The sequence below is a fragment of the Parasteatoda tepidariorum genome, chromosome 4 (genome assembly GCF_043381705.1).
Source record: "Parasteatoda tepidariorum isolate YZ-2023 chromosome 4, CAS_Ptep_4.0, whole genome shotgun sequence".
Classification (NCBI taxonomy): domain Eukaryota; kingdom Metazoa; phylum Arthropoda; class Arachnida; order Araneae; family Theridiidae; genus Parasteatoda; species Parasteatoda tepidariorum.
In genome coordinates this window covers 22,889,634-22,917,616 of record NC_092207.1, presented here as the reverse complement: position 1 = coordinate 22,917,616, position 27,983 = coordinate 22,889,634, and the positions used below count along the sequence as shown (strand labels likewise).

At 27.7% G+C, this 27,983-nt stretch overlaps 1 protein-coding gene and 1 long non-coding RNA gene across 4 annotated transcripts in view; one reads left to right on the top strand and one right to left on the bottom strand.

Annotated features, from left to right (window-relative positions):
• Positions 1–2,249: 2,249 nt before the first annotated feature.
• LOC110283238 (DNA ligase 1) lies at positions 2,250–25,756 on the bottom strand (the record flags this gene model as incomplete). The annotated part of the gene is given in 13 exon segments (XM_071179534.1): positions 2,250–2,503; positions 4,501–4,576; positions 6,344–6,702; positions 7,004–7,087; positions 8,609–8,698; positions 10,631–10,812; positions 12,238–12,338; positions 12,785–12,861; positions 13,568–13,666; positions 14,647–14,778; positions 19,153–19,239; positions 20,515–21,081; positions 25,568–25,756. Coding segments are annotated over 12 exon segments (2,085 nt in total), but the record flags the coding sequence as incomplete, so codon positions are not given.
• The window catches only part of LOC107438259 (uncharacterized), a 10,310-nt gene continuing 7,315 nt past the window's right edge, over positions 24,989–27,983 (top strand). For 2 of the 3 annotated variants that reach the window (XR_011636557.1, XR_011636558.1), the window contains exon 1: positions 25,114–25,290. This is a non-coding gene — a long non-coding RNA (uncharacterized lncRNA). Of the gene's footprint in view, positions 25,291–27,983 lie in introns of all 3 variants that reach the window. The other variant, XR_006225593.2, reaches the window with a different exon arrangement.

The following is a 27,983-nucleotide window of genomic DNA, read 5'->3' as shown; positions in this document are numbered from 1 at the left end:
GATAAAACTGTACCGAAATACCGTATCAAAAAGTGATTATTTAATTGCGCGATTAACAATCACGTGTCGTAATAACATCATAGTCAAATAACGGGATCGTCCAAATCATGTGGAAAAGTATAGGAATAATTGGGAAAAAATATATTTAGGCTGAACTCAGCACGAATAAAGCGTGTTAAATGCATGATTTAAAATTTGCATGTCGTAATAGAATAATTGGAGTTCTTATAATACGTGGGAACGCATAGCAATAACTGCCGAAAAAAACGTTGAAAAAAAAAGAAAGAATTGCAAAAAAAAGATAAAAAAATCATTTAGATTTAAGATTAAATCGTCATAAATAAAGTGCACAAAAAGTGATTATGCGATCTGAAACTCGCGTTGTAATAAAAATTCGGGATTTTCGAAATCACGTAGAAAAGCGGAAATAACTGTTAAAAAAAAATCATTTATATTTACAATAAAATCGGCTTAAAGAAAGCGCAATAAACGTACATTTACTAAAGAATCTGTTAAAATTGATTGTGTCAAAACGTGATGATTTAAAAGTGCGATTAAAAATTGCCATTTTTAAAATTTTTTTATTGTGTTTAGAAGCTCTCGCGGGCCGCACTTCATTAGTCGAAGGGCCGCATTTGGCCCGCGGGCCGCAGGTTGTGCACCCCTATCTTATATAATATAATTTCATCTGACAAATTTACGCATATGGTAGATGATTAATTTAGGATTTTCAAAGGTATGAGCTACAAAAAAAAAAATAAAGATGTATACAACATAAAAAGATTTCCAAATTATTAAATTTGACTCTGTTGCAAACTTTAAAAAGTCTCCTATCTCATCTTTTCTAAAAAACTACCCCACAGAAATACAATTCAAAATACATAAACTGTGTGCCGTTTATACTTAAAATATTTCTATGGTGTTATGCTATTCTGCAATCACTAAGATTAAAACCAAGCAACTTGAAATAAGGTTCTTCAAATGTGCAGTGTTTCACATATGCCTATAATAAATTTTAATTTATCGTACTCCTTAAATGTTAACAAACAATTTCAAAAAAAGCAAGGAAACCAGTTTCTTTCTTTCTTTTTTATTTAATTAAAAAATAAGTTTTAGTAAAAAGGAAAAATTTGTAATAATAGGTTATGGTACATTTTAACTTACAATTCCTGTAGTTGTGACACAAAACAAAACCATTACTGCCATAAGGAAATAAACATATATCTCATTTTTGTGTTCTATTTTGATAAAAATTTCCAAATCATCTTCTTAGTTTTATATTGATTTATTAAGGTTATATTAAAAAAATTATTTATCGGTCCAATGTCACGCTAGACAATGTTGGTACTATTTTTTAAGAAATCTCAATAGGTGGAAACATAAGCAGTCAATTACAAAAATACTTATCTATTCATTTTGATTTAATATTATTTGTTAGATCAGTTGCAAAACTCTCTATGCGACAAGTAGATATTTTTAGTTTAGAGTAAAAATGACTTCGATTGCAAAAGTAATATTTTTTGTAGGAGAAAAAATAATGAAGAGATCAGAACTTAAAATATTGGCAATCTGTTACAGAAAATATTTTTAACCAAAGTAAATATAAATATATATATATGTTAGGGGGCAAAGCCCCCTGTTCGCTACCGCTCACCAACCCCGATTGCTTTGCAATAATTGTTTTTTCTTGCCCGAAAATAGTTCTTCTACTAAAGTTAAAAATATTCACTTAAAATCTATGTCCTAAAAGGAACTCTGTTTACTTACGCTCTTGCGCCTCTACTTCCCAATTCCTAATATTACTATCTATTAGTATTATAAACATTTAAATCTCTTGGTGATTTTTTAATTATCATTTTTTTTTAAATAACATTTATATTCTTAATACATTATATTGTTCAAACAAATTTGATGAGTTCACAACCATAATTTGAAATTTTCACTAATAATAGCAGTACTGAAAAATAACTTTAAATTAGGGATACAAAAATATTTAAAGGAAAACAATACCTTTACGACTTTTGTTAATTTTATGCTGATGACAACCTAAACAATATGGAAATGAATTGGGGAAAACTGGATCCTACAACGTGATTTTCCAATAAAAATGCGCCGACAACAATGGAAAACGGTATCAGACCATTATAATTTTATGTTATATAGAGATAGATATTGTAAACCTTTCATGCTCATTATCTTTTGTAGCTAAATCACTTTCTAATTAATCCTTAATTATATAAGTTTTATACCTCATTTTGTAAATCCTGATGAGCGAAAAAGGATGTATTTGATTGATCATCCTCATTTTCCTTTCCTTTCCCAAAAGAAGGAAGTAGAGCTCCATTTTCAGCATTGCCTTGGGCTTTTATGAAGCTCTGACTTTCGTCTACTTTTACTTTCAACTCTGATATTTCTTTTTTCAGTTTCTTAATTCTATTCTTCATTTTTTTCTTCTGGACTGATTTCAAAAGTGAAGCCTTCTTTTGAACAGGAGCCTTTAAAGCTGTATATAGAATTTCACATTTCATGAATCAGAATTAAAGCATAAAAGTTATATCATGTTCATATCAATTAATTTAGTGCCAATGATAATACGTAAAAGAAATTTGCTTAACGCATACACTTTAACAATATATATGAATGGTTAACTGCTCCCAGCTCACTAACCCCCATAATAGTTCTTAAAGTTTTTCTCGGATCTACATTCGCTCTCCAGATGCTGAAACATAGTAGTCTAGTATCATTGTTTAAAGAAAATACTCCCACATATTCCAAAGCTCTTTCGTATTTCAATAACAGTCAGATTACAAAACTATATATTTTAAGGTACTAAAAAAAAATTAAAAATTAAAAATAATAATAATAATAATAATGCTAATAAAAACCACTTCATTCGTTATTAGAGTTAGGGTTAATATATGTGTACTCTGAATATGCTCCACAGTACTGANAATAACACTCAGATTACAAAATTATATATTTTAAGGTACTAAAAAAAAATTTAAAATTAAAAATATACTGAATTTAACAAGTAAAAAAGAAAGTTCTATTCCTTTTTGCTTAAAAAGCTGCTTTAAGATCAAAAAAATTATCTCACTCCCCATGCTGATGTTTGCCACTTACAATTGGCATATGGCAGGTATAAAAAATTTTAAAAACTTAGCTGATGATACAGATGCTTTTATGCCTGTCAATCAACAAATTAAAACTAATTATTTGACACTCATGATAAGTTGGGATAATTTTTATTCAGCTGTTTACAAATATTTTAGTTTTAATGTGATTATCTTATATTAAAGTCTCATTTTCTGGAAAAATTATGTACAAGGCAAATTTATGTAGCATTTGACAAGAAGTATTTAAAAAAAGCTTAGTCACAAAATGCACTTGAAAATATTTATTCCTTAATGAAACTTTTTTTTTTGCTTCAGAATTGAAAAGAGTTGAAGATCAATATATTTTAAATGCTCAAACATTTTTATGCCTGACAAATTGAAAACATTATGCTCTACATCATGAAGAATGTGTTAGAGTCCTTATGTTGAATTTCCTTCAATTTTCCCAAAAATGCATAAAACGTTTTAATTTTGAAATAAATTATTAAGTATTTACTCGTTTTATGAACTTTAATGCTTTTGCATTAATGTAAAATTAGCTTTCTGCAGTGTTAGTAAAAAAATAAAAGAGCAGCATTCAAATTCATAATTTTATCAATTTTGGATGGAGTATAAGAAAAGATCTTTTTTCAAAACAAGGTGTCTTCTTAAGCATCCAGTACTTATATTAATAACTTTAAGGACAGAATTTAAAAAACTTCTTTTTTTTTTCAAAAACAAAATTTTATAATTATACGGAAGACCTAAAAGAGCAGGGCATAGCAGCCCCTCCCTCCTCCTTTTCGGCAATAGGCTCATCGCAAGGGAAAGATTCATTACTAATGATTCAACAAAACTGGACTTAATTGCAAATCTAGCCAATGAAACAGAATTTCGATCTAAGTAATTTGGCAAATGATGAATATTTAAAGTATGTTACAAACATGAACATTTCAGAATGACAGTCATAATCCTTTTCTCACTAAATTCATCATTTACTTGGAAAGTCATTTCAAATTTTTTAAGAAAAATGCAGCATATCATACATTGGCAAACATAACACACTACTTATAAATTTACCATATATACGATGGTGTGTTTATGATATGGCCAAATTTAAAAATAATTATTTCACCTACAATTGTAATTTGCCATTTCACTATCACTTGGAAAAAAACACCTTAAAAAGAGAAAAAGTTGACAGGGATGCAAATCTAAGTCTCCGAATTAAATCAAATGTGCTTGCAACAGCTCCACTTATGTTTACATATTTTCTTAAAGGGACTAAAAATTTTTGGTATTTGCCAATAATAACTAATCATTTGAACATAAACATGCATATTAATTTATCAAAAATTGAAAGTCATGACAAATATATGAAAAGAAAAAGTACAGGAAAGATTACTTTTAAAAGGTTTTTTTCCATCTCCTGACTTTTTCCCACCTGCAGCAGCAAGTTTTTGGTTCTTTAATCGTGAAACCTAAAGCAGGTACATAAATATTTATAATTTAAAATCAAAATGCAATATTTTTTTTTCTTAAAAAGAATTAACAGCAAAAATATAACACTGAATAGAGCATTAGTTATTTACTACCATTTTAGAGAATGTTTTAAAATATAAATAGCATTATTATTATTATTTTTATTTATTTTCTGCCAGAGGGGACCAAAAAAATCTTATTCAAACAAACAACATTTAAAACACTAAAATTTATCAAAATCATTATTTAAATATATTATATATCGTAAGTATAAATATATTTTAATAAAGATTTAAATGGAAATTATTTTATGGTAAAAAATTGCTTCCTCCTACAACATATTCTCTTTTTTCTTGTCCCTAAAAAGAACATTTAATTTCCTAGATTAACTTTCACTTTAGTATTTTAACACCCTAAATCTTTATTATAAAATAATAAATAATAACAATAATAATGATTATAAATGTAAAGTTTTAGGGTCATTTGATTTTATCAATTGGATATCCCCTTATTGACTGTATGTCTCAAGGCTCACTTTCTGTACCCTGTCGGGTGACCTACTAAGGGCTGTATAATCCAGAGCTTAAATCATAAGTTCGTTCATAGTGTTCAAAGCACATATACTTCCAGCCAGGGTTGGCAAGGTTTAGAACAGAATGGATTAATCCGCGGTTTAAACCGTCCTGTCCAAAACCCTTTTACTCAAATTATGTCACAATTTTATCTGAACAATATTTAAGAGGTAAAATAAACATAGAACTAATAACATATTGATAATTAAATATACTAGAGAATATTTGTTTTTAAAAGTATAATGTTTTATTAATATTGTTTGACTCTTCAATTTAAACAAAGGAAGATTAATCAGTAATCAAGTTCAATTGGTCCTCTCATTCAATAGTACATAACTGAAGTTTGGCCTTGCCATACAGGTTAAAATATTAGGGACTAAGTGCTTGGTTCGTCATAAACAGGTTTATTTATCTATAGTACTATTCAAGAATACTTTTATTTCATTCATGTTCAATTCTTTTAGCATAGTGGTGATACATCACCAGTGTCAGTAACTGAAACTGATGTTATGCCCTTCAAAACTGTTAATACATTTTTCAGTTATTTTGTATTTTCAATTTAAACTAATATATTTATATTTAAAAACAATTTTTTTTAAAAATAGATGTCTTTTTTATCATCCTGTGATGCAGAAATTATAACATTTTTTTAAAAAAATATTGTGAAAAATAAAAGGTTAATTTTTGAACAAATTTAGTATTTTTTTTAAGAAAAATTATTATTTTTTAATATTGCCATATTTATCCTTATGCAAAAATATTATTTATCAGTATTAAAAGCATATTTATATTTAAAGGATTAGGTATTCACTTTTGTTGTTCAATGAATTGTGGAGCTTCAAAAATTATAAACCTTTTCCTATTATATTATATTATTTTCTTTTAATAAGTTATAGTAAATTGTATAAAAAATATGAAATATTTATTGATACATGTAATTATTATGTGTACAATGGTTACACCTATAGAATTTTTACCTTTTACCAAAGTTCAAGGTTTTGGACACTTTAAGACAGTTTAGGACAGTTTTACACAGTTTAGGACAGTTTTACCCAGTTTAAGACAGTTTTACCCACATGTCCTTTCCAAAACCAGTTTAGGACGTCCAAAACCCCAACCCTGCTTTCAGCACATTTTTCTTAAATCTTTTTTTTTTTACAAAATACTATAAAAATAAAAGAAATATGCTATTACCTTTTTAGTAATTGTTTCCTTTTTTGTGCTTGAAGTAGATGCAGCAGAAACATTAAATGAACTTTTCTTCTCTTCTATAGGTGAAGACATTTTTTTGTCACTTTTAACTGCAACTTTTACTTTTTTAGGTGCAACTGAAGTTGTAGGAAGAATTTTTGAAAGAGATTTAGCTTCAGGTGAACTTTTTTGCACATCTTTCATAACTACAACAGGGCTAAGTGATTTTTTCTGCAAATTAGTGCCTGTTTGGCGAGCAGTTTTTTGTGGAGAATTTGTTTTTTTCTTCTGTAGTTGATCAGCTTTTCTTTTTTGCTGGCTCATGTTATTAGAATGCTTCTTTGTTGTTAAAGATTTATTCTCTAAAAAAGGAAGAAAAAAAATGAAAACATTGCAAAACAATACATTTTACCTTCAAATGTACTTAATATACTCAATGTATAAAATTTTTTATCTATTGTAAAATATGTTAAAAATAACTCCAAGTTTTATCTTAGAGAGTTGGCCAGCCTTTCTGAATAGCTGACATAACATTAAAAAGAATTTTTTTTACAATAATATAATAAAATTTATCTTCAAATTTAAAATGCAGGCTCAAATTGGTACATAAACTGTTTATTTATAAGAACAAATGTCATTTATAAATTGTTTTGAAAATATTACCAATCTTTTTCTGTCCAGGCTTTCTGAACTGCTGACTTATATTATAAGAATTTTTCTTTGCCATTTCCAATAAATGCTTGTATTCTAAAGAAAAAAGAAGAAAAAAATTTTAAAATTCATAAAACATATTTTACAATGATATTTTTAATGAATGTTCAAAACCAATAATAAATTTTAAATTTATTTCAAATCCATTTCCCCATCTACCTAAAAGATTCTTTCAAGGTTGGTCAACTTTTATAATTTTCTGATTTTAATTTTCCTTTGTCGCGTTTCTAACAAATGAAGAATATAGAAAAATATATGTAACAGATCAAGTAATATCTTCAATGAAATGTTTAATACAGGCTTAACATGAATGCAGTCAGACTTGTTTGAAACAAGAATGTAGAATGAATGTAACCTGATAGTTGAGAGATGCCTAAACCTAAGTCTGCTGTTTTGAACTTACAACATCCATTTCATTTTATGCATGAATACCTTCTAATTTACTTAGAAATGTACATATAGTAGTTATGATTTTTCCCTTTCATCCACCATTAAAACAATGAATCGATGAAAGTGGTTTTATCTATAAAATATCAATAAAGTGGAGAGACGTTCTTCAACTACGTGCTAGAATTGAACCCTGGATCTTTAGGGACCATAACCCAGAGTGCTCTCACTACCATGGGAAAGAGTGTACATTCATGTCTAGGATGAGCAAAGAAGCTAAATTGTATGCCTCAATGCCATAAGCTGTATATTCTTTCATAAAATATATCTTTATTTCATCTATTGCAAATTAGAAACTATGTATATTTTTTATATATGTCATATATTTCAACAATAATTTTTTGAATATCAGAATGTTTGTTACATAATCATTGACAGGGGTGGACAACTATCAGTCTTTTAAAATGATAAACAAGTTGAAAATCATAGAAAATTATTTTTCAAAAATTGGTTTAATATTAAAATAACTATAGGAAAGTATGTTTCTATAGCTAAAGCAAAATTGTTTTGATATAAATTGTTGTCTCATAGCAAAATTGATTAGGACATATATTTAGTCCTTGTTGCTTATGTTTGTTCGAGGTTTCAATAATTCAAACTTAAAATGGCCTTTTAAATAAATTATGATCGAATTCAACAAATGGTGAGAGACTTACAATTTTAACTGCTAGAATGAAAAAGAAAATTTTTAAGTAGAACCATAAATAACCCTTGTTGAATTCAAGTTGTGCTTATAATAAACCTTATACAAATAATAAACCTTTTATAAAAAATTTACTTTTCATACTCTGACTCATGTTAAACTAAAACTTGTAACAAACAAGTTCAACTTTAACAAATTTTAAATTGATTTATATTAAATACCCTTTAAAAAATCAGGTTACGAATACAACCAAAATATTTTGTTTCAAGCTGACCAATCTTTCTAATATACAGCACACAATCTTTGGAATGTTTATTTATATTGTAATTTTTTGGTCTTTAATAAATATTTAAGATTCAGTAAATCCTAAAAAATTCAGAATTTCAGTAATTAAATTCTGAAACTTTAATAAACTTATTTGCTTGCATAAATTTGCAGTTTTTACTAAACAATAGCTTAAATGTTACCCAAAAGTTTCTTAGGAGGTAGACCAGCCTTTCTACTTTGCTGATTCGAGCTATCACGTTTCTTTTCTTTTTCTAATAATGAATTATACTCTAGAAAGAAATAAAGGAAAATATTACAAAATCAGAGACAGCAACAAAAGTTTGGTAAAATAAAGAAATCTGAAATAGAAAAAGAAATAGGACATAAGATATAAACTAGAAACCTTTTAAATCATAATAACATTTAAAAATTTTATAATAATTATTTTCATCAAAATTTATGGATACTCAACTTTTTGTACTAAAATTCAATGCTATCAAAAGAAAAATAATTAATTCTAAAGAAATAAATGAAAGAGACAATCATACAATTTATACAAGTTCCAACAGATTGCAGTAAGAAATTATAAACTTTCTTGCAGAAAATATCTTTCCTTTTCTATAGATACAATACACTGAGTAATAAGAAATGTCTTAGGTATACAATGTTTGGATTTAATGCAAAGTTTAATTATTAAAGAGATAGTACTTTGCTAAAATTAAGAAAAATAACTTATGGGCTGATATAGTGCTTCTCAACTTTACTTCAAATGTTTGAAAAGGGTGAGAAGAGTGATTTTTTATTACCCTGACATTAATAACTAAAAGAAAAGAAAAAAAAGAAAAAGAAATATGGGTTAAATACCTAACTCAATTTAAAATTATAGAACGAAACTAGATAATTTTTAAAAATAAAAAAAATAAGAAACAGAGGAATAAGGAAAGCTGCTATTACTTTAATCAAAATGTCAAATGCAAATGAAAACCAAATGCAAAAAGGGTATTCTTTGTGCTATCTATAAAAATAAAGCTAGAAAACATTATTAAAGCACAAATATATCCATAAACAGATATACAGTAAAACGTCCAGGAAAGCGATCATTTCTATGTGCGATCATTTCTATGTGCGACCAGTTCTATTTACGACCACTTTTGGAAGGCACAGAATTTTTTACATACACTTTGTGTTAAAGAAAACCTTTAGGAGAGACCATCAAAACCTCTCCCAGCAGCCGGGCAAACCTCCGCACCAAATGCAGAAAAGGTCAAATAAAAAAACACGAAAAAATACAAGAATAAAAAATAGCAAAACAAATAAGTAAATTCAAAATATTTCTGAATGGCTCTAGTTTAGAGAGCTCGTTTTGACGATCTCTTAGAGTTTGACAATCTCCTGTTACAGTCAGAGTGTAATAAAGATGATGGTATCAATGATTCAGTTTTAGAGTGAAAAGTTAAAGAAAAAAAAAAACCAAGCATCTAAAACAAACAAACAGCTTATTTTTCAAAGTAAATTAATTTTCATGATATAAAACTATGTGCATACTTATACAAAAAAAAAAAAAAAAAAAAAAAAAAAAAAAAAAAAAAAACATAATTGTTTATTTATTCAAAATAGTTCTATCAATCATAATTGGTAAATTTGTTTTTACACATTATTATAACAGTAGGGGTTATTTTTATTGACGCTAAATTTCTTTCAGCGATCTGATTTTCATGACACCAACACAACAGGAATTTCCGCACTAAGAAAATGTCACTGAGTAAAATTAAAATTGCTTGCAAAAGATCATGTATCTTTAATAGATAATATTTTTAAGTCAATGGAGTTAATCTCTAAGAACGACCAACCTCCATTAACGACCATTTTACTTTAAAACAGAGAGTGGTCACTCCAGAGAGATTTCACCGTACTAGTTTTGGTTCAAAGATTTAGAGCTTTCAACAGCATCAAAATGCAAAATTAAAGGAGGAGAACAGGAAAGTGCCAGAGAAAAAACTACAAGCAAGATGCAACAAAGAAGAAAGAAATTTTAAATGATTAATTATGTGACTTTAAGAGTATTCTTTTCTTTTCCCACCTAACTATAGACATGCCAGTTTCATAAAGTTGCATGTCCTTGAAATAAGTGGGGGCATTATATAAATAGGGAAATATTCTGGGAAAATAATGTGACAAGAAATGTTATTGTATTCAGCAAAATTTTTAAACAAAAAGCTTACCGATTGGCAATTTTTCTAATTTTACAAATGGTTGCATACAGCTCTGAAACGGATCAACAGTGCAATGCACAGTGTTTGTTGGCTTATGAAGGAATTTTAAAATAGAATCAATCATATCATCTGTCTTTCCTTTGGGCAAATCCAACATGTAACAAATTTTCTTTAAAGATAAAGCTGGAAGTCTGAAATAAAACATATTAACTATCATAAATAAATAATGCTAATTATTAATATCTAATCAACTTAGCTTAACTATATTCAGTAACATAGTATTAGAGAACATGTGATTAGAAAGCTAATTAAAAAAATTTTATTTTAGAATATCTGATGCATAGAAAAAATTATTTGTGAATGATTTCAAAATGTGTAAAATATTAGCTAAATTTAATAAAATGCGTATTAAAACTAAGTTACAAATTTATTTGAATATAAAATTTTTTGAAAAGCACCAAAAAAAGCTTGTGATGTTGTTCATCACAAATTTTCTCCCTCTACCCTTATTTATTATAATAAAATTACTCATGGTGGGATTACAATAGTTTATTTTAGTTACTATTTGACCATATATTTTTTTAACTGTAAATTGCTAAAGAACAGAAAACATAGAACAATTCATAATAGTCTAACTGTATATCCTTCACCTATTATGGTTGAAAGGTATTTTTCGGCATTGCTATGCTTAACAGTATCACTTTTGCTTTTAATAGTAACTTTACTTTTGCTTTAGATTTGAACTTATGTTATCTCATTAAGAAAATAATTTTATGAACTAGGGTTTCAATAATTTTTAATGAAAACATAGTGAATATGTTGCTTAACATTATTTGTGTATTTTTCATGTTTTATGAATATGTGGATGTTCCCACAATTAGAAATTTAAATATTCTATGAGATAATAACAGTATTGTAGGTTCAAATTAATCTATTTTAAAACCAGATGAAGGAGGCAGATCAATAATTGTGAAACTACAAAATTCGACCCAACAAGATTTATTACTGTATTTACTTAAAATAATAATTAAGTGTATGAATTCATCACCATAAAAACTTGATAATGTAAAACTGTAAATTGATATTGTAGTTTTACTTATTTTGTCTTGATTTAAAAATAAAAATATTTTAAAGCTAAGGACATTATAAAATATGGTAACAAGTATTGACACTTAATTACACGGCCATTTGTGAGTACAAAGAGTCTTAATAAAATTAACACGTTGAATGCCACGCTAATTTTGCAGGGCTTGCCCGTCTGGCCAAAATGATTTTTTCATTATGTATTGCATTAAATTTTTCAAACCATTTTAGTAACGATAATAATATTTTAAAAAAAAACAGCATTAAAAATTTACTTGAATTAAGAGTTTCTTTTTTGCCTTATCACTGGTGACCCATGTGGCGCTACAAACAAACTCAGCGTCAGTCACTGGTGACCCCCATGGCATTCAACGTGTTAAGGCAATTTTTACAATTTGATAAACATTTAATAAATATTCAAAGAAAAAACCAAAAATGCTTACAAATATTTTACATTTAACCATACCCTAATTAACAAGAATATGAAAGTTAGACAATTGATTATTTTATTATACATCATAAATATTTATTACTTCTTTAATATATGTTTCCTCTTCAATACTTCTTCAGAGAATCTATCAAATGGAAAACCACCAAATTCCAGAATTTCTATTTTCAATTGAGCAACATCAATCTACAATTACATAATATAAATCATTCACTGACTAATGAAAAATCCATGTGATAATAATTATGAAACTAGAAACAAGCAAAAAAAAATTTTTAAATTACAAGTTACAATAGTTTTTCATGAAATTACACAATCAGATACACAATTCATTTCTTTTATCTACTGAAAGAAGTCGGAAATAGTAATTTGACTATAGAAGTTCCTTTTCTCTGACTGTAACTAATCAAAAATAAAATAAATATTTGAAGTTGCTTTTTTATAAGGCTAATAACAAAATAACTTATCTGAAAAAAAGGTTGTTTTTTTTTTGTATAAAATAATTATTTTAGATTTTAATAATTTGTATTTATTATATCCCAATAAATTCAAAAAACAAATTTACCATGCATAATATTAGAATTTAATATCAGTCAAGATGTAAACAAAAAAATTAAAATTCATATACTTACAGGAGCCCATTTATCAAATAGTACTCTGTAGAACTGCCTTGAAAACTTTAAATCAACTTCATTTAAGGATTTTTTAACTGTAAAAATAAAAGTGCAGTTATGAAATATAAGTTGCATTTCGGTAGCATCTAGTATCTAAAATTTGTAAAACCTCTTGAATCTAGTTTTAAAAAATGCATTGCACACAATTCACAATAGGTGCTATTGATTCTGCTTTGCTGAATCAGTAGCACCTGAATCATGATGCATATCAGCTGAGTGCATCAGTAGCAGCTAAATAATGCTGAAGATTCCATGCAGTTATATTTTTACACATTAATTTACAAAGCATTTAGAGACACCTAAATTCTGAGTTAGTTTGCTATTTTGTTTGTTTGCTATATTGTAGTAGAGTAGTTCAAAGAAAATGCTTATTTTAGCTGATGACAAGTGAGTTGATTCTTAAATGATCATTACTTAAGAATCAACTCAATTTACTGTAAATGTAATTTGGGTTGTGATTCATATTTCAGTCTCTTTGATTTAAAATAAGCACTTTATTTGAGCATTACTAATGCTTAATAAATCATTAACAAATTACGCATTTGTGTTTGCCAATGCATATCAGAGATTATAAAATTCCTTAGAAGCAATGACCGTCAAAACCATTTGCTGGTTAATGTTAAAACTAAAGATTTAAAGACTGCTATTTTAAATTGATGTTATCCAATACAAAATTTGATTTCAATAGCAATTTTACTAAAATTTACATAATGTTAAGAAAAATACTTTTAGTATACATACAGTGTAAGAAGTTCATAAGCCTTGAATCTTTCTCAAACATATCATACTTCTTGAATGTTGAATTAGATAATGGCACCAAATTTATTCCTAAGAAGAAACCTTCTCTTAATTACTTACTGATATTAAACTCAAACATTTGTAATCTCATGTAAATACACTAAAATAACATAAAATATTTATCAGGGGTCTGTTTAGGTTTTTCTAAGAGGTACCTATTTTGTGAAAATTTAGACATAATTTGTGAATATTAAAAATTATATTAAATCAAAACAAAAATAAGGATTTATCGTTTCTTACGGGATACAAAAATAAAATTTTAAGATAAAGTATTTTGTGAAACTACCGTTTTTCCTAAAGTTGAATTTGTGAAGGTACCACTAAACGGTAGTAGATTTGGCTAGGACAGACCCCTGTTTATTGATAACATTCTATAACCTATCACAAACTTTAAGATGAGATCCAGTTTAATAAAAAATACAACAATGTTTCCTAGTCTAAAAAACCTTTACACCGAAATGAAAAGTAATCATAGATATTGATTTGATATAATGCATCAAACTTGGGCTGATATAGATTCCCTACTGCTTACTAATTTGGTTCGAAAACTATCTAATTCTAAAACATGTTTAATTCTAATCCTTCACAGTGCTTCAAATAAAATTAAACAATAAAGAATAGAAGCAAGATACTTTTCTGGGTCCATTGATGTTTACTTTTTGTAAAACTTTCTTTTATTATTTTAAAAAATAAACAACTATTATTTTATTTAAAAAATCATATCACAATGAACGCAACTGCAAAACAATCATGAAAAAATAAATAAATAAAAAAACAGAAGTGAGTTTTGTTAAAACAGCTTAAACACTGATATGATAAATAATATGATTGAATACAATTTTATCAACAGCCTAATAACCAGAAAATTTGTTCATTTGTTTAACATAACTCAAGATAAAAAATACTAATACTCATCATATCATAAAGAATAAAGTATTAGCACCTTAATGGAATCATCTTATTTTAGTTAAACAATCCAACATATTTTTTTTTCCGATTCGTAAAATCAATTAGGTACTTACTTTCAGAATTGGACTGACTTTGTATTTCCTGCCTTTCCTTTGATTCAGACTCCTCTTTTACAACAGTATTTTTCCTTCTTTTACTTTTTACAGTATCATTCTCTATTTCAGTAAGTTTCCTTTTATTTCCTCCTATTGTGAAGAACAAGGAATTTTCTTTAATAAAAATTATGTTATTAACTAACAATTTAATTATGCAATGCTTTTGGTTGTTTCCTTAGTGGGAGGGTTATTTCCTCAGTGTGGATAAATGCATATTTGAGCCGTAATTTAAATTAATTTATTTTTATCACCACATATCTTAGTTTTGAGTCACTGTGGCAGAATACTCAATTCATGTAAAACAGTACGAATAGTCTACTCAGGGTGCGTAGTCAAATTTTTCGACAAAAAATAAGCACATTTTAAGCACTTTCAACAACAAAAAAATAACTAGGCAGGGTTGGCAAGTTTTTGACAATTGACGGTTTTATCCGGATTTAACCGTCATGTCAAAAAAACTCTAGTTTTGTTAGTTCTGCAGGCATAGTTTTTGACAATTGTCAAAAATCATGAAACTTCGAATCATGAAACGAATGGCGTTTTCATACGCTAAGGACGGACGATACACCGAAATAGATTGGGGTTGAATTAATTGTGAAAACATTGAACAGAACAATATGAACAGTGTCTTTTTGTGTAACACGTGGCCAAAATCAACAGGGTAAAGGGAAAATGAAGCACTTTTTAAAAACATCCAATGAAAAAAGCACCTCCAAGGGCTTTCAAAAAACGATAATCGAAAATAAGCACCTTCAAGCACTTTTTAAAAATGCTATGCACCCTGTCTACTGTAATTTTCTATTAAAGAGGAAATTATTTACAAAAATAAAATTTTCACATTTTTATTAAAACCTTAGTGCTTTTCACTTGCAACAATAATGCTTTTCACTTGTAACAACAATTGCAACAATCGCAATGCTCGAATACGCCATCTAAGGAAAAGACTGGTTCCATGCCTTTGGCCCTTCCCTCTCTTCATTTTTTCAGTTTATCATGTACTAAGATATTTTTCCTATTCTTAATATTTCTCGTATTTTATTGTTAAAAATATTTTTTTAAATTTTCATGACACTTTCTTTTAGAATTATGTTTCATGTTGTTTTAAGTTCCATATAGTTTACTAACTTGAAAGTTTTTAATCTATTTGAAAATCAAGAGCAAAACTGAAACAAGAGCAAAACAAGAGCAAAGTGAGTGTTGCTATAGGTAGAGAGTTCTGCTCTACGTCACTTATAACCCATTTCAATCATCAATAAAGATTTGAATTAACAATTATAACAGAGTGATTAGTCAAATCTTTCAACAAAAAATAAGCACCTTTTAAACAGTTTTTAAGCACTCAAAAAATATTTAAGCCCTGCATAAACAAAATTTATAATAATTTTCAAAGACTTTACATGATCATGATAAAATAACCAGTTTCAGACAAATAAGTCTTTTCTTGATTATATTAGCCATTATAAAAAGGTTTTTCGGTTCGGGTGGAAGATGAAGCCTGAAATTGAGAAAATCTTGCAAAATGCAGCAGAGTTGCATATGAGAGTGCAAGAATCTCACCGAACCCAGGTCAGTATATGCACATGCGGACGCGCAAGTATTTCACCAAACATGTAAAATGATTGGTGGCTTCATACACTATGAACCAGCGGGACGCCAAAATAGATTGTGGTTGAATGAATTGTGAAAACGTTGAATAGAACGATGTGAAAAGCACGCTTTTGAATAATACGTGGCGAAAATGGGCATGGTAAAGAAAAAAATCTCACTTTCAAAAAGGGAAAATTAAGCACTTTTTAAAAACACCGAATGAGAAAAGCACCTTTAAGGGTTTTTAAAAAAATCAAATAAGCATCTTTAAGCACTAACAATATGCACCATGTATAAACTATGTAATATTATTTTAAAGAACATGCATTATAACTGAGTGTCCATACCATATTTATACAAATGTCAATTGAAAATGAGATGAAAATCCAAACAATGTGACAATCTAGCAATTAAGCTTTTACATGACATAAAATATAAAAAAATTCAGAAATATATGATCTGACATGATATTGAGAGAGGATGCAAAAACTTAAGCTGTCAAAGAATAGACTTTAGCTAGGCCTACACATCTTGGACCTAGGTGAATTTTAAATACTCCAATTAAATGTCAATAAAAAATACTTACTAGTTGAGATAGCTGTGGGCAAAATATTTTCTGAACTTCCTTTTTCTATAAACATCTCTGATTTTGATATCTTTTTTAATTCACATTCTGCAATGAACAAAATTAAATTGAAATAACATTCTTTAACAGCAATGTAAAATTATATCAATTTTATTTAAAAAAAAATAAATAAATAAATAGTGATAAAATAATTTACTTTAATTTTAGATGGCATAACCAGTAAAATATAGATAGATCATGAAAGTATAATCAAATGACCATATGTTTAGCACATTACATAGCTTAAATTTTTTATTTTAGAATGCAATTGGTATAGTAAACCAGTCTTATATTCCAAAAAAGCCTTATGAGTAATTAATAATCATTTATTAAATATTATAAAATTCTAAAAATGATTTAGAATTACGTTATTTATCCTTCAAACTTGGGNCACCTAATAAGCACTTTTCAAGCACTCAAAAAATATTTTTAAGCACTTTCAAAAAAAATTAACTAGGCAGGGTTGGCAAGTGTTTGACAATTGACGGTTTTATCCGGATTTAACCGTCATGTCAAAAAAACTCTAGTTTTGCTAGTTCTGCAGGCATAGTTTTTGACAATTGTCAAAAAGCATGAAACTTTGAATCATGAAACGAATGGCGTTTTCATACGCTAAGGACGGACGATACGCCGAAATAGATTGGGGTTGAATTAATTGTGAAAACATTGAACAAAACAATATGAACAGTGTCTTTTTGTGTAACACGTGGCCAAAATCAACAGGGTAAAGGGAAAATGAAGCACTTTTTAAAAACATCCAATGAAAAAAGCACCTCTAAGGGCTTTTAAAAAACGATAATCGAAAATAAGCACCGTTAAGCACTTTTTAAAAATACTATGCACCCTGTCTATTGTAATTTTCTATTAAAGAGGAAATTATTTACAAAAATAAAATTTTCACATTTTTATTAAAACCTCAGTGGTTTTCACTTGCAACAATAATAGGCGATCGCAATGCTCGAATACGCCATCTAAGGAAAAGACTGGTTCCATGCCTTTTGCCCTTCCCTCTCTTAATTTTTTCAGTTGTATAGGAATGTACTAAGATATTTTTCCTATTCTTAATACTTCTTGTATTTTATTGCTAAAAATATTTTTTTAAATTTTCATGGCGCTTTTTTTTAGAATTATGTTTCATGTTGTTTTAAGTTCCATATAGTTTACTAACTTAAAAGTTTTTAATCTATTTGAAAATCAAGAGCAAAACTAACGTACTTCTTTCTCCTATGACTCTCCACACGCTAATGGTGAAAGCATGCGAAGTGAGTGTTGCTATAGGTAGAGAGTTCTGCTCTACGCCACTTATAACCCATTTCGATTGCCAATAAAGATTTTGATTAACAATTATAACAGGGTGATTATCCAAATCTTTCAACAAATAATGAGCACCTTTTAAGCACTCAAAAAATATTTTTAAGCCCTACATAAACAAAATTTATAATAATTTTCAAAGACGTTACATGATCATGAATAAATAACCAGTTTCAGACAAATAAGTCTTTTCTTGATTATATTAGCCATTATAAAAAGGTTTTTCGATTCGGGTGGAAGATGAAGCCTGAAATTGAGAATATCTTGCAAAATGCAGCAGAGTTGCATATGAGAGTGCAAGAATCTCACCGAACCCAGGTCAGTATATGCACATGCGGACCCGCAAGTATTTCACCAAACATGTAAAATGATTAGTGGCTTCATACACTATGAGCCAACGGGACGCCGAAATAGATTGTGGTTGAGTGAATTGTGAAAACGTTGAATAGAACAATGTGAAAAGCTCGTTTTTGAATAATACGTGGCGAAAATGGGCATGGTAAAGAAAAAAATTTCACTTTCAAAAAGGGAAAATTAAGCACTTTTTAAAAACACCCAATAAAAAAAGCACCTTTGAGGGCTTTTAAAAAAATAAAATCAAAAATAAGCATCTTTAAGCACTAACACTACGCACCATGTATAAACTATGTAATATTATTTTAAAGAACATGCATTATAACTGAGTGTCCATACCATACTTATGCAAATGTCAATTGAAAATGAGATGAAAATCCAAATTTTTGTGACAATCTAGCAATTAAGCTTTTACATGACATAAAATATAAAAAAATTCAGCAATATATGACCCTTAAGTCTGAAATGATATTGAGAGAGGATGTAAAAACTTAAGTTGTCAAAGAATAGACTTTAGCTAGACCTACACATCTTGGACTTAGGTGAATTTTAAATACTCCAATGAAATGTCAATAAAAAATACTTACTAGTTGAGATAGCTGTGGGCAAAATATTTTCTGGACTTCCCTTTTCTATAGACATCTCTGATTTTGATATCTTTTTTAATTCACATTCTGCAATTAACAAAATTAAAGTAAAATAAAATCCTCTAACAGCAATGCAAAATTATATCGATTTTAAAAAAAAAATTATAAATAAATGGTGATAAAATAATTTAATTTAATTTGGGATGGCATAACCAGTAAAATATAGATAGATCATGAAAGTATAATTAAATGTTTAGCACATAGCTTAAATTTTTTATTTTAGAATGCAATTGGTACAGTAAACCATAGTCTTTTATTACAAAAAGACTTACGAGTAATTAGTAATGATTTATTAAATATAATAAAATTCTAAAAACGATTTAGAATTATGTTATTTATCCCATCAATAATTTTTTTTTAGAAAATTAAATTACATTATTTACTTATAGTTATACAGGGTTCCCACTCTTTTAACAAAACAAAAATTACGAACTTTTAAGAACTTTTTTCGAAAAAATTAAGGACCTTAAAAATAGTATGACTGTTTATCATCAAATAGACATTACCATCAGTGACAGTGCAAATTATTTACCTATCTTAAAAAAGAAAATGAGTTTGCCAACGAAAGACAAGGCAAACTTTGCCAACCCAGATTGGGTTTTTTTAAAAATATTTTTTGATTGTTAAAGGTTAACAACATCAGTAAAACTAATAAGTATTCCATTATTAATGATTTCATTGAAATTGAATTATAAAATTAAAGGGCAGAAATTAAAATTCACAATTTTTTTCACATATTAAAAAACAGAGTAAATATATATAATAGTTCAAACATAAATATCATAATAATATGTTGAAACAGGTAGTCGACGACAGGATCATTTTAGTAACCTAGGCGACCTGACGCCCAGGATTTGCCAGTCCCTCCCTGTGTATAATATTACCAATATTATCGTATTCAATATTAAAGCTTTCAATTATAGGATCTTGATATTATTATACTTGATATATACAGCTGTTATCAGTTATTAGAGCAATTTTTTTGTAATATTGGTAACAGCATTGAATATTATTAGTAGCTGGAGACCTACCTGTATGTAGACCAGAATCTAGCCAAAGCCATGTTGGCAAACATGGTTTCCATAACAGATAACTGCCACTTATTTTTGCGAAATATAAATTGCATGTTGCTGAATGAGATAGTAGGTAAAGTGAAGTGCTGATTGAGTGAAAAATTAATTAATAGGACAGAGAATGGAAAATAAGTCACTAATGGACGCATAAATATTTAGCATTTATATAAATTTCATTACTTTAGCATTTTTACAAATGCTATTTACTAATAATTTTATGGCCTATTACCTTTTTCTCCGTCAGCTGATTTTAAAGTGAGATCCAGTTTCTTGGAGTCAGTCAAATCTGAGCCTTTTTTACTCTTTTTCCTCAAATGTGTAACTTTTAGTATTTCATCTTTGTTCTCATCAATTAGCCTAGCAGCTTCTCTAATCTGATTCAAGTCAGAAATTAAGCCTTTCCTTAAATCGTCTTCTTTTGAGGAGCTCCCCAGTTTTGCTGATGCATCAAAATGTTCACTTTCATTGATCTCCATGACATCCTCATTTAGTGATTCATCACCTGTTAATTTATTCGATTTCAAAGTAGTTGAATTTTCATTTTCTTTCGGCACCTCTTCAATTTCTTCATCTAAAGTAGTCACTGACTCACTACATAAATCATCACACAAAACTTCAGAATTAGGTTTAGATTTTTGTGACGTTATGTCTTTTAATTTTTGAGGGGAATCATCAACATCAATATCAATCACCATTTCAGCAACAACACCATCAACTGCAAAACAAGATACATTGGAATCATTTCCAGTACCAGCTTTTGTTTCAGATTCCATTTTTTCCCCTCAAATTCTAAACCCTGTAAAAGAAGAATATAATACAGTTAAGTCATATAGATAAAATGATAATAACAATGGCACTTAAATACAACTAAAATGTGTGCAGTTATTTTTGAAAGTGGAATAAATCCCCTTGGAGCTAATTTAATTAATTTTAGTAATCATTGCTACCTTTTGAAACTTTATCAAATTATCGAAATAAAAACATCACCTGAATTGCTTGATCTTTTCCATTACCTCTACATTCATTCAAATAACGTTTTAAAACATCGGACTTAAGCCACTTTCCAAAAAGACTTATCAGTTTTATAAATAATTTCACATTAATTTAAAAACATACATCATCAATACACTTCAACACAATTTTCTGTCATCAAAAAGTTAAGACATACTGTTATTTGATAGTTTAAAAATTATGTTAATATGTATTCATAAAAATATTTACTTTTTCTGAAGTATTCTTTTTAAATTTTTATTTAATTCAGATTGTCTTACTAAATTAAATTTTTTCACAAATAGCATTAAAAAATTTGATCATATTTTCTTGATACTCAATGAGAACTAGTTATTGAGAGCTAATAGGCATTGTGGTAATAAGTATGTAATATACAGATTGTGATAATATATTAAAAGCATTTCAAAACAATTAAATACCAACAAATCTTAAATATTTAATTAAATTTTTTGCTAAGCTTATACTAAGAATTTTAATTATTTTTGTATTATGTTCTGTATATTTTAGAATAGTAAAAACAAAGGACCCATTTGTGAAGGTGCATTATATAGCAAGTAATCCTCACTTAGGCCGGGTACTGAATATACATTAAATAATTTTGTTCTCTCCATATAATGTAATCTTGAGCCGCACTGGCTCAAGAGATAACGTGATCACCTCTCATAGAGGTGATCCAGGTTCGAATCCCAGTTATTGCTAGTCGATACGAATTTCGCACCCAGCTTGTCCGAAGACACTGCTGACGTAAAATATCTTCAGTGGTTGATGAATCATAAGGTAGTTCCTTTGCCATCCAGCTTGCCAAACGCAGATCTGGATTAGTCCATCAAAAAGTCTTCCATGACGGCAAATTACTCAGAATACTTGATTGAGGAGTTCCCTTGTCTTCTGGATTGGGTTTAAAATTACAAGGCTACGGAGTTGGAGATCGATAGTCGTAAATTGAAAATTAGGTCGGCTGTTCAACGATTATAAAATGGAAAAAAATATATAATGTAATCTTATAATACTTATGATTTAACTCTTATTCCTTTTAGCTTAAATTAAGAGTCAGCAGGGCTCAGATTTTAAATTACATTAATTTGAAACTTCTTGATACATATGGAACTACTGGTTCCGATATCTCATAAAATACATTTATTGGCTGTTTCCATACCGGTACAGATAATTCTATACCAGTGCATGTTCGTGATAACTGAAACTATAAAGGGGCAAAATGAAATTACCTAGTTCATAAACTTAGAAAAAAGATAAGTATATAATGGCTTACTCTGTGTCAAAGCAATAAAAACAAGTATTAAAGAAAGAAAGAAATGCATGAAAATTCAAATTTCTGAGAAAAGCTACATTATTGCTTGCAATTTTAACATGGACAGAATAAGGTTATATGAGTTAGTCATTTATTTATTTTTTTAAAAAAATGAAAGGAATATTGAAGAAAGTTATATAAGCTAAAAAAACCTATGCTTCCTATCTTGAACCCACAACATTTCATTTTTGAATTATAATAAAAGTGTCTAAATTTTTGATTAACAATTTTAAAAATTTAAATTCTAACTTTGTAAATGTAAACTAAGAAAAAAAAATTTGAAACTTAAACATTAAATCTGATTTACCAAAAAAATCATTTTTTTGTTACAAACATCACAGAAATAAAAATGAATAGATTGATTTAATACAAATATCAGCTTAGTTCTGAAGAATTGAATTTGTTAGAAGTATTCTTAACATACGATAAGGAGTAACATTTTATTTAATGAAAAATAAATTAGTAAAATTATAAAATATTAAAAAAATCTTTTGCAAAACAGATGATAAAAAAATTAAGATGAGAATTAGCATTAAAATAAAATAAATAAAAATAAAAATTTTTTTTTTAAAAAAGAAAAAAAAAATCAAGTTTTTAAGAACAAGGTAAATTAAAAAATTCTGAATTAGAAGCATTAAATGCTGTAATGAAAAACTAAAATACTACATTATACTAAAATAGTAAGAAGAAAAAGATTGCTTTTATAATGACTAACACAGAGGAAAATTTAAACAGAATGGCCAGAATGAAAAAAAAGTGTTAACAGATTTATGTCTCCCATAAGGTTAATATATCTACCGTCCTAGAAATTGGAGATAATTCTTTTTTTGAAACAATTTATGACAGTAAGTCGGATAAAGAATTGGCTCTGTGGATAACAATGTGTGGATAGAAATGTTATAGAAAGAGGGAAATTAATCCCTGGGGCTATAGATAAGTTGTAGGTAATTAAAAGAAGCTAAGAATATTTGCGCATGAGAAAAATCTAGCGACTGGCTTTGTAGGTAGTAAGAGCATGAAAATCAAGACGAATAGGCATATGTTTTGTTCGTTTTTTTCAGTGAAGGGTAACATAAAGGCAGTAGAAATCACTTTACTTCTGTTAAAGAATAACAAGAAGCTTGAAGTAAAATGAAAAAGGAATCGTTAATTTATTTTTGCATCAAATAAAATAATTTTAAAAAAATTCTCAATTGAGAAAAGGAATTGTTTGCAAGAAAAATCATCAATAGTTAATGATAAAACACGAAATTACCAAGTGTTTTAACTTTCTGAATCTCCCCTTTCACTACCTCTCTGTGGTAGTCGCAATTTGGAAAATATGGTCCCTTTATCATAAAAGGAAAAGTTCTGATCATTTCCTAGTTTATTGAAACAATTTCTTATCTTAACAATGCTTTGTACAATTTACATTTAAAAAAATGAAATACAAGACTCTTTTTCAAGTTCTTAATTTTTTTAAATTTTTACAGATATTTAAATTTTTTTAAAAAAGAGATCAGCTAGAACATTTAATAAAAAAACTTAACTATTTTTAAAAAAATTCTTCTAATTTCTATTACAAAAACGAAAAAATAAAACAAAATTTTTATAATTAGAAAAAAATAGTTTCATCTTCAATTTTCACAATTTTTATACCTAGGTTTAATTTTTGTAATGGTTGAAAATGGAAGCTCCTCAATTCTCAGATCTCCCCTTCCCTATTAGTTATAAGATTTACAAACATTTCTTTTTATAGTTAAAACCTTTCAGTTCTGTTCTTTTTCGAGTTAAACATAGGACTAACTTTTGATATTGGCATTATCAGTCACACTAATTCCTACAAAGCAATCATAATTCCTGAATCACATTTTTTTTTAACATTATTATTTAGATGTAAACTTTATAATGAATGAAATCAGGCTAAAATAATAAGATTTTAAAATTATAAATGCTTACCCAAATAAAAAATGTTTGATTTAAATCTAAGTCAACAATTTTGTTTTTCTCAAAAATCAAACAATTTAAATTGACCAACCTTGTTCTTAAAAAAAAAGGAACTTCTGGCAAATTAAATTATCCAACAAAATATAAAATTGTAAAAATTAAAATCATTGCAAGATTAAAATAAACAATGGACTATTTACAGTACTAGAAAGATTTGAATAAATCAGTGAGATCATCATTTATACAAAAGCTTTTTAAAATTATTTTAAATAAGAAAAAGTGCCGGATAATTGATTCAATAAATTTCGTGTCCTTAATTATCCAAAAACAACTCTCTTTGCAAACAGTATTTATTTCAAAACGAGAAAAAAATAGTTTTAAGCTTCAGGCAGACTTTATTTTTCTCAAGTAACAAATTTGTAAATTTTATTTGTAGAAAATTAATACGAGTTGTAAATAATTTGAACCGAGATGAATCGAAAATGGCAGATCAGGACAAAAATCAATTTTATTAAAAGAAATCTGAGCAACTTTAGAAACTTTATATTTTTTAAAAAAAAAGATCCATGTCAAAAATGAACTTGTTTATATTTCTGGCTGAAATTATAGGCTGATCAAAGAGTCGACTTCAGTTACTTTACGTCACAGAAGCTCTATGATTGGACAAATGAAGAGATTTTCTAACGAAAATGTGGTGGCAACATTGTACCCAAAAAAATGTAAACACCCTGTACGAATCAATAATAAAGTCGATTAAAGGTAAATATTCCTATTTCCTATGCTTATTATTATGAAACTTTAAAAGCATCTTTACAATTGATCATCTTTCAAAAAGAGAGAAAGTTAATTCCGAAAACGTAAACCTAAAAATTAACAATCTGTATTCAACGTATATCATAGTAAATCGACTTTTTATTTTATGTTTCCATGTTAAATAACCAACATTAAGTTAAATACTAATTGAAAAATGATAAAACATTGATTGTGTTAATGCACTTATGTCTAGAAAGAGTGTGGAAATCGTAAGGAAACTTACTTTTGAGACATCTGTGGGAGATGAGGATATCACTACTGCAAGTCACGAAAATTCAAAATGGCGGATGTCACATGTCAAGATGGCGGAAATATCCAGTTCGCGGTTACAGGACAAAATCAAAATGGCGACTTGCAGTTCATTGATTGTTTTGCTTGACCCAAAATATTCACTTCACTATCAATCTAATCAATATTTAAAAAAAATTCTAGACATTATTAAATATTAATTTGTACTTCTCACATAAAACGTTTATAGGAATATCTTGCGCTGAAATGAGTTTGGAAAGGACTGAAAAGGAGCCCTGAACAAAATATTATTAGAATTTTAGTTTTCTAAAATAATAATAAGAACTTTTTTTAAAAAAAAATATTGAATCAATGTTGAATTTATAAGTGCTTGTTCTATGCTGTAAGATTTTTCTTGATATTCTTTAGCATAATAATAAAAAAAAAAAGCAATATCATCATAGTACAAAAACTTAGGGAACATGAAAATTTTTTTGAAAATCGTATCTCCAAATTATACTTTTAACTAAATCAATACCATACAAATATGCTAAAAGATTAGAAAAATTATGCTGAATAAATTATTATTTTTAACCATTATTTTTTTTAAAAAATATAGGGAAGACAGAGCACATCATACGTTTTACGAATACTAAATAGTTAATTAAAACGGCTGCAAATAATTATATGAACATGTTATACTTTTATATTCTTAAAGATATGAATATATTTTAAAAACAAAAAATAATAATTTTTTTTTATTCAAAAATCTTTTTTGGCAAAAACCCGAAATATTTAATTAATTAATAAAATTTAGCCCGAAAATATGCGCGCGAAGCAATTTACGGTAGAACAGTATAACAAGGACTAATACTGCGCACCCGCTGTCCCTACGCAAGCTAATCAAGCCGGTTACCCACCGGCTCATTGACAGTAGCCAGTAATGCTTGACGTTGGTGATCTACTGGCAACCATATCTTTACAATGAGTTCACTGTAAATTGGTATGGAACAGAATGTAGTAATAAATAAAATTAATTCATGAAAAAACATGTAACATATAACTAGTAGGAATGAAAAAAAATTACCCTATATTTATGCAGATTTAAGAGGTCTACTGTACTGTACTGAGGTTCCGTACAAGGGGAGGTCGTTACTTGAGAAATTCACTTAGGGACAATACTTGGTTATCCGTAGCAAACTTTGAAGATGTTCACCCCTTAAACTATTAAAACGTACTAAGCAGCCAGTTCCAAGAAAAACACGTTTGAAAATTTAAATTCGTGCCTATTTAATGTATCACTTTGTTAACGGTGCTTTCCTATTCTCTTGCTTATTTTTAAAAAAAATTTCCTCGTGTATATAAATAGTATTAATTTAAATTGAATATTACTTTATTGTATTTTTTTAATTATGATATATTATTTAACATTTAAATTACAGTATTTTTCTTTACTTTCTTTAAGAAAGATTTTTCTGTTTACAAATTGCATTAGCTTAAATCAAAATTATTTTATTTGTTGTAATTTTTCAATTATTAGATTTACATGACATTAAAATAGCAGTAATAATTCATTCTTTCTATTGAATAATTATGGATAGTTAAATGACTATCCATATTAGATTGTCTTTCAAAGTTTTGAATAAGTGTGCATTTTGCTGTTTAAAAAAACATCACATTCTTGGTAGAAAACGAAATTTCTTACTTCCCTTTTCATACACACTGCGGCATTGAAAAACACGTTCTAATCATCTTTGTCGGTTTGCAATAGTGTTACATTATTTTTTAATGCCGACTCCACTTGATAATGGTTAACGTTGTTTTTTGAAACTCTGCAGCCAAGGAAAATAAAACAACCACAGTTTAAGTGCCTTACACGTGAAGCAATGCAGTGATTTTAAATTATATATCATCCTGCCGTGAAAAATCATCTGGGCTTTAAAACGGACAAATAACTTAAATTTTTAAAAAGTAATAAACAGAGCCCGGATTTTGATGACCTAAAAAATCTCAACTAATGCCCTTAAAAAGTGCAAAAAATGGTTACTATGTTAAGGGCAAAAAATGCCCTTAAAAATACAAAAATTGCCCAAAAAATGCCTTAAATAAAGTAAAAATATTGAATTAAAAAAATGTTTTGCTCTTTAAAATTATTATGAGTCATTTAAAAAATATAAAGCAATGCAATACTTGTTCTACGCTCATTAAAGTTTGAAAAATATGTTTTATATCCTAAAATAACAAAAAAAGGGAAATATATTGACACCAAAATATTTTTATTTTGTATAGAAACTTTAATGGATATAACAACTTCCATCTCATAATATTACTAAATATCAGAATTACATTGGATTATTAAATGTTTTTTGATAATTTGAAATGTAAACCCCGCTTGTTGACGTCACAAAACT